The sequence below is a fragment of the Frankliniella occidentalis genome, unplaced genomic scaffold, assembly GCF_000697945.3.
Source record: "Frankliniella occidentalis isolate FOCC.00 unplaced genomic scaffold, Focc_3.1 Scaffold149, whole genome shotgun sequence".
Classification (NCBI taxonomy): domain Eukaryota; kingdom Metazoa; phylum Arthropoda; class Insecta; order Thysanoptera; family Thripidae; genus Frankliniella; species Frankliniella occidentalis.
This window is the reverse complement of record NW_026267276.1, coordinates 223,857-232,037: the sequence shown is the minus strand read 5'-3', so window position 1 is coordinate 232,037 and position 8,181 is coordinate 223,857. Positions and strand designations below refer to the sequence as shown.

Sequence of the window (8,181 nt, the reverse complement as noted above, 5' to 3'; positions counted from 1 at the left end):
GCACTCGCATTAGCATACTGCCGGCCATAACGCCGCAATGACACACTGGGGCGTTGTCCTTGCAACACCAACCACCGCCGCGGCCAAAGGGAGAGTGAGAGAGAGAGAGAGAGAGAGAGAGAGAGAGAGAGAGAGAGAGAGAGAGAGAAAGAGGCGATCCAGGCGTAATCCGCGCCGCTAATTGCTGCTTTACGCATTTTCGAATCAAGTCGTCATATTACCGCCATAACTTCAAATCAATTCGAAAGAGGCGAAAGAGAAGGGCGCGCGGCGGGGCTTTCAAAGTGTAGTTTGTTGACACCGCAATCCAATGGTATGCGTAGTTGTAGAGTTCTCATATTTTTTAAAAAATAATTTCTAGAACTTCACTGCGTATAACTTGGAACGTTATTCCAATTATTTGTAATAAAATAAGAGGATATTTGCGAAACTAATGAAACTGGATAAATACTGTACATTTGTGCAATTTTCCTGAAAATATCAATTAAAGTGACCTCCGCCCTTCCTCCCCCTCTTCTGGTAGAGCCTACCTATCTCTCTCTCTCTCTGAGTCTCCCCCCCACCCTCTCTCTAAACACAGACACTAGACAGCACCTTCCGCACAAACACACACACGTAGACCAGAAAGCAGATCGGCAGCCGCAGCCGACTGACTTCTCTCAGCGCTGTAAATTGAATAAGCGCACCGGCCGGCGCAGCTCTTGCAAGCCGCGTGGCGCACACGCGGTCTTCCGGCGGGGCGGAGCGGGGCGGGGCGTCTAGGAGCCGTGTTTTAATAAGCACGAAATGAGCGCGCTCCGATCGCGCAGATACAGAGCTCGTCCGAAGATTCAAAGATAACTTCACTTGGCTCATTGAGCCCGCCGCGTGTATCGGCCGGACGGGCTGCTGGCAATGAGGCCCTTGCCTCTGCTGGTCGTGCTGGCCCTGCCGGCCCTGCTGGCCCCGCATGGTCCTTCCCGCGCCTAGGGGCCCTAGAGACGTCATCCCAACTTCATTTACGCTTCGCACGGTGCGGGGAGTGACGCCCGCCCCGCCCGGCGACCGCCACAGTGGCAGCGCCCGCAAGCGCCCCATCTCACGCTCCAATCTTATTTACAGTGGCATCAATTAGATAAAGTTAAATCGTTTCTAATCACTCGTTCTCCAGCCTCCCCCTTGATTGGATATAGCCTTTCGGACGTTCCGAGTCGGCGGCGGCGGCGCGCGCGGGCCGATGGGCCACCAACCGCACCCATAATGAAACAGGGCGCAAAAATAAAATGTATTTTCGGCGTTGCGATGTGCGAAAGCGTGCTTAGAAAATGGCTTACAGGCCAAACCATGGCCAAACTCAAGAAGGCCAGTGCATTTTGTGTCAACCGAAGTAAAGTGAAAGCTCTAAAGCGAACTGTGTAGTGGTGGCACACAAGGGCCCAAGTGCGTGCGTCGGCTCAGCACAAAGGCGGTTAGATATAGAGCCGCGCCACGCCCTGCACCCGGTCCAATCTGCGACCGAAACGTATCGAATGACTCTCACCTGGACCGGCTCCCTCGGTAATTAAACGGACACTGAATTGACATAATTATGATCTACATCTCTCACCTCCCTCATGCTTGATTTCTGACTCCGCGCGCGGCGGCGGCGGCGCGGGTCTCCGAACCCATTATACTCCCCCTCCTCCTGCGCCACCCAGCTTTTCTCTTACCGGCGTTGCCCTCCATCTGCATATGTTGCAACATGCAAATGGACTTACAGCAATAAAATGTATGGAGCTTTATTCGCACATCCTCCGCCCTCCGCCACGACGCGCAGGTCGGCCTTTTGCTGCTCGCGCGGCCGCTGCTCCCCTTTAGATTGGGAAGGAAGGGGGTGATGTAAGAGAGAGGGAGACGCTTTTGGGTCGGGCGCGCAGCTTCTTTACTTTTGTGCGACTCGGCCGTCTGCTCTCCCGCCCCGCCCCGCCCCGCCCCGCCACGCCCCGCCCCGCCACGCCCCCAACTTGCTTATCGGCCCATGAGCACGCGGTCCCCACGCGGCCGGCGGGGGCGTATGTAGCGCCCAGATGACAGGCCGTATCTGGCCTGCTGGCTGGCCTCTGGCTGGCCTCTGCTTCGCGAACGGCGGCGGCGGGAGGATGATGTAGCCGAGGTGCGAGGGGCGACATCAGCACGAGGACAGGTGGTGCCGTGGGGAACAAGGCGCCATCTCAGCCTGGCCGAGATATCGGCCGCGATGGAAGATTTGCTAAGTACCATCACAACACATAGCACACCAAACTATCCTACTACTACTACTCCCCTCGGCCCCTACATGTGAGGAGCGACAGAAGGAGATGCGACTGTATCATGATCACACTACGATCGAACGTGACGATGGGGAATGTAGATACGAAAGAAGTAACCCAGTTTTAGACCAGAGCACGTCGACTTTGGCCCCCCTCCGTGTTTGACACTGCGCAGCGCAGCCTCACACACACACACACACACTAGCGTCCAACTCTCTCTTTCTGTGTGATAAGAGGCGCCTGCTCCCGGGTCCCGCCCCACAGCGATCATTATTCATTTATATAAATATTGCTCTCCCCCCTCACTCAAATTTCAGATTCTGCCGAATAATCTGTTCCCGAGACAAATATACTGGCGGCGGCGGGGCGTGTGGATTTCTCGATCGCGTTGCTTTTTCCTTTTCGTCGCGCCGTAGTGGGTGGAGCGTCACACATATTGTCCCGACAGGATGTCTGTGCGCCGCGCGCAGGTCGCCCCACCACGCCCCGCCACGCCTCGTATGCATTACGGATGTCAACCTGATCTGTCATGAATAAATAAGAAACGGTAGAAAAAAAAACATCCGTCGAAAGTGTTACTGCCGAACAGAGATAGACGAAATAAAGGCAGAAACAGGGACATATAACCCTTCTTGCGCGAGTTATCAGAAAAAAAAAACTATCGTACTTAGCACGACATGGAGGAGCGCGGGTCGGAAAGCTGCTTGCATGAGATCGAGACGCAAAAGCATCACCGCCTGGATGTATCAGAGCCGTAATTAAATACATCACATTACTGAAATTATTTACTTCCACCTTGTGGTTACGTACACACACACGTACACGCACTCACACACGTCCAAACTTATTGACATTGACGGTGACGCCCCCTCAAAGGTCTAGAGAGGCGATCATGAGTACCTGATGTCGCGTCATTGTGTTTCAAGTGTGTCATCCTCTCCCGTCTCTCTCTCTCTCTCTCTCTCTCTCTCTCTCTCTCTCTCTCTCTGCCCTCCAACGCCGCCCCCACGTCATTGTTGTACGCCCTGCGACAATCACACCTCTATGGCGACAGTTCCAACAAAGCGCCACCCCGTATGTGTGTGTGTGTGTGTGTGTGTGTCTGTGTCTGTGTGTCTGTGTGTGTACGCGCCTGTGTGGGGAGACGCCCATAGCCTCTGCATAATAATAACCATCTCAAAAACAAAGACCCGAAGGACGCGAGCGCCTCGCAGCATCCGCCGCCCGGCCCGGCCCGCTAGTGTCAGACCGGCGTCATCTGGCTGGTCCATGGGCCGGACGGAGGCCGGACACCCGCGGACACCGGCCACCTTGCTCTGGCCCCACGCCCGCGCCGCGCCGCGCCCGGCCGGGGCCCCGCGGCTCCCACTCGGCGTGGGCGTGCGCGGCGGGGGCGCCACTGGGGGGCCGATCAGACGGTATTCGACTTGATCAATAATTTTCTTCGCACACACCGACCGCGCGACTTTCCCAATCGCGTCGGCTGGACGCGGCCCCGGCCGCTACCGCCGCTACTACTGTACGAGGAGGGTATCTCGGAGCGGCCGAAAAACTCCGCCGATGGGACAAAAACAAACAGCGGGTGGACCTCGGCGCCAACGGGCCGGGCGCACCAGGCGAGCACGTGCTCCGCGGATGGTTCTTCAGTAACTGCGCCAAGGACGAGTTCAAAAACCTGATTGGAGAGGAGGCCCTCTTACCTATTGGGCACGATAATCAGTATTACGGCAACATTTATGTTATGGCTTGTAATTTGGGAGGTACATTTGGCTGGGGATGGAGAGGAGACTTTGTACCTGAACAGAAAATGTAACCTAAGTACAGACGACAAGGTTATAGTTTCCAGCACAGCCGAAAGAACAGTGCAAGTAATTGTTATTTTGAATTTTGAAGAATATTCTTGTCTTGTACCGTAACGGGCACCCTAAGAACCGCTAAGAACAAATTTACTCAATCAATGGCCCATGTCAAGAACAGTGCAGTACAGTACCATGTAGACAATTGACTTGAAAGCTCAAAAATCAAGCACAATTTTACTAGGTGCATTGCATACCAGAGGTGCAACATGCAGCATACAAACTAAAACTTATAACATCTGATACCATTTCGCAGCAATTTGTTGCAGACGTGTGCAGTGATAATTGCTGCGACACACACACACACACAAACACACACACACACACACACACGTTCAGTTGGCGACCTGTTCTGTTTAATGCACACGGGGGGCAGTACGCAACGCGGGGTGGGACGGCTGCCAGGCTAACATTCCGTCGTTTGAAATGAAAGTGCTAATAAGAACAAATAACAGGCAAAAAAAGGGTATGTAAGATGCAAAGACTTGTACTTGAGTTTGTACGGCCGGTTTTCTAACGCTGCCGCCGCAGCGCACATCTTTTTTGGTTCCCCTGCCACGCCACGCTACGCCCCAGACACGCGTACAAATTACACTGTACTGTGCGCTGTACGGCATTGTCTCCCCCCCTGCTCTCTCTCTCTCTCTCTCTCCACACACACTCACACCCACACAGACCCGTGCAGGAACCTAACACGCGCGGACCGCCGTCATCGGGTCGTGATTCGCCATCCGATACGCCATATTTCGTGCGGCTAGAACCACATTTACTCTGCATGTTTAAGGTTATTGAGACCGAGTTTATTACACACAGGAGAGCACATGTTTGTGGTTTTGTTCTTTTAGCCGCTTTATTATTTTTTTGAACTGTGTCTGCTGGGGGCACTAGTGTGGTTAGTTGTTATTTAGCAAGTTATTAAGTCACTTGGCGTCTTCGACTCGGATCGCTTTTTAGGCGGCAGATAAATCACATATCGAATGGACGGGCGCATCTGCTGGCCGCTTGCTCGTCTACTGCTGCTGCTGCTGCTGCGTTTGCCGAGGGAAATTCAAATCACCCGCCATCCATCATAAATAACCCGCTATCGCTAAAACGTCCCAAACAGCGTCCCCAACAGGTGCGGTGGCACGGCGCAGCGGCGTGCCTGCGTGCCCAGCAGCTGCCGCGAGGAAGAGGGGCCGGCCGGTCCACGACATACTATCGGTCAAATTAATACAGTAGGCGCCATGCCCATGCAGCGCCCGGCGTGATGTGGTGAAGAGATTGGAGGGGCGGTGCGGGGGAGGGAAGGGGGACAGCTTCGGCTCGCTGTCGCTGACCTAGCCAATTCACGCTGCCCCGGGATGACTGCATGGGCCCTCCCCGCAGCCTCCTCGGGACAGCCCGGCCCCGGCGGCGGGCGGCCCCAGCGTGCAACAACTCTCTGAATATAATTTTTTTTTTTTAAAGTTCGCTTTTTAAAGAAGTTTAGCAGAAGTGACACATTTCTTAGCTTGTACAGCTAAAAGAAATCGGCGGGCAGTGAAAGACATATTGAAACAGTTGAAACAATTTGCACATTTAAACACAAATTACTGGGTAAGAAAATGCACGAAATGCTGTGTTTATTTAAGTATAAAAGAACAGTGATATAGCTATTCTAAAATTTAAAAAGATTAACTGCATACCGATACAATCAACAATCAACTGTAATTAGAATTTGAAAAATGGATCTGCAAACAAAAGGATGCCAAAAAGAGAAAAAAACATTGGCCTATAAGACTTTTATTTAATAATAATGATTTGTGAAACCTTTTTCTTATACTTGTCACCTCTAGAAAAAAAAATTAACCAGTTATTTGTTTAAACCGAATATTAGTCATTCTGACTGACACCATTTCACTTGACCGTGCGAGTAAATTAAATAAAAATATATGGCATATATTTTCAAACCGGGGGGCATAATCGCAAACCATATCCCTGGGCTGGTCACTTTCCCCGCTAACCGCCTGGTCACGGTCACGGTCCTGGCCGCACACAATGCCGGCACGCGCTCACACGCTGACCACTCACTGTTTACCAATACACGCCGCTTATCAGTGTCGTACGACATGTGTGTGTGGGAGGGAGAGCGGGGGAGGGACCGAGGGGTCACACACACACAGCCACACTTTGACGGGTTCCGCGCCGCGAAAGAAAAGGGGAAGAGAGAGATAGAGAGAGTGAGAGGGACTACTATCACGACATGCTTTCCAAGCGCATTATGTGAATGGTTGCCATGTGTGCGGTTCGTGGGAGGCCCGGGCCGAGCCGGCGTGGCGCGGAGCGGCGTGTGCTCTGGCGCTCGCTCTGGCGGCCCCCGCGCGCCCCGGCACCTCTCTGTCCTGCTGTCATCTGTTTGGGTCGAGAGAGGCTGATGACTTACTCGCGATACGAATTTAAACTTTGTCTCCCCATCCGTTTCGATGCCATCGCCTCAACTCGTGCATCGTATGGGTTCAGCGGTGGGGCCGAGTCACAACATGTGGCCTGCATAGGACTGTAAGGTGAATTTAGATTGACAATTTGTTCAGCAAGAGAAGAATACACTTTAGTCTCAAGGTTGTTATTACAGTTGTGGGAATTTTCGAATTCCCTGCCACTTAGATGACTTTGCCGTGATCCCAATTACAAGCTTTTCTCTTACATTTTACTAACAATATAATGCATTTTGGTTTAACCTGATACGGCCACCTATTTTCCTAACTTTGCGATGATTTTCCTGACACGAATCGAATCAAAAATTTCATATTTGCAGACTAGTAACAAACCTAAATTTGAACAAGTTTAAACCAAACCTTGCCAGAATAAATATTTTATTTACACACAAAGGAGTTTTGGTAGACTTCATATGGAGCTCAAACGCAGAAAACAACTCTCTTCCTTTCCTTCATGTTTTTCAAAATTTCGAGTATATCTGGCCCTGCCGCGACGCGCGCGGCCCACCCCGCACCTCTTACGCCCACGTCGCGCTCCCCGCCCCGCCGCCGAGCCACGCCTGGCCGCGCCGCCCGACCTTTGGCCCGCATCAGCTGAGACGTGTTCCATAAACACGAGCAGCGGGTGATGAGAAGGATCCACTTTCATTAGAATTAATGTATTCCACGTAGCGCGGCGCGGCCACCCACGACACCGCGGGCCACGCTGCGCCGCCACGCGAGGCTACAGGACGCTGTGATCCAGTTCGAAGGATCGGCTAGGAAGGACCGCCTCCCCCACCCTTGCAGAAGGGCGATCGGCGGGCGCGACCCTCGAGCGGATGCTATCAGATTGCCGCCACGCAGCGGGTGCGCGCGCAACTGTACGCCAGCAGCGAGCTGGGCCCCCGAGGACACAGTATCGTGCATGTGTCCTTGGGAAATAATCAATTCCAGCCAATCACCAGGGCCGCTAAGCCAATCAAGTACCAATGTACCAAACAATGCGCATCGCAGCCACGGCGCGCCAAACCGGCCGCCCGCCCGCCTCCCACCCGCGTAGCAGCACGCGCTCTCTCTCTCTCTCCCCGACTCTCTCGCGCTTGCTCGTTGTCATGATAGATGATTGATATGTCAATAGGTCAGCCCGGGCCCGGGTCAGACCCAGGCCGGCGTCGTGGCGACGTCATTCAAGGAGTAGCGGTGAGGGGGCGGCGGAGGTGGCGCTATATTCGGCCGCGTTCAAAAAACATCACCACCTAAGACATGGAGTTATAGAAAGAAAGTTAGGTCCCGCACCGATGCATGGAACTTACCAATCTCATGGTGGAGGATGTGTCCGAGGCACTCCCGGGGGCACCCATACCGTGAGTCAAGCGAGTCCTCTTCTCTTCCGTCGCCGAAGTATAGAACTGAAAAGAGCAACAAAAAGTAGAACGAAAATTATCAACTGCCGGGACAAGTCGAACTTGATGCGACGTACCTTTACAATTACTTCCCCAAAGCTCATGTGTACTACACGTCTCCTCACGCTAACGTATAAGGAGATGTTAGGAAAAAAACTTAAACAGATTGAAAGACGCCATCGCGAGAGGGAGAGACGGATAGGGGGGAGGATGGGGG

The 8,181-nt window shown here is 53.1% G+C and overlaps 1 protein-coding gene across 1 annotated transcript in view; it reads right to left on the bottom strand.

Moving 5' to 3' along the window:
- LOC113210443 (protein glass) overlaps positions 1-8,181 on the bottom strand; it is a gene marked incomplete in the record, with an annotated part of 212,275 nt that overhangs the window by 116,468 nt on the left and 87,626 nt on the right. The window contains 1 exon segment of the mRNA XM_052271071.1: positions 7,875-7,970. Coding sequence (XP_052127031.1) covers positions 7,875-7,922 — 48 coding nt within the window.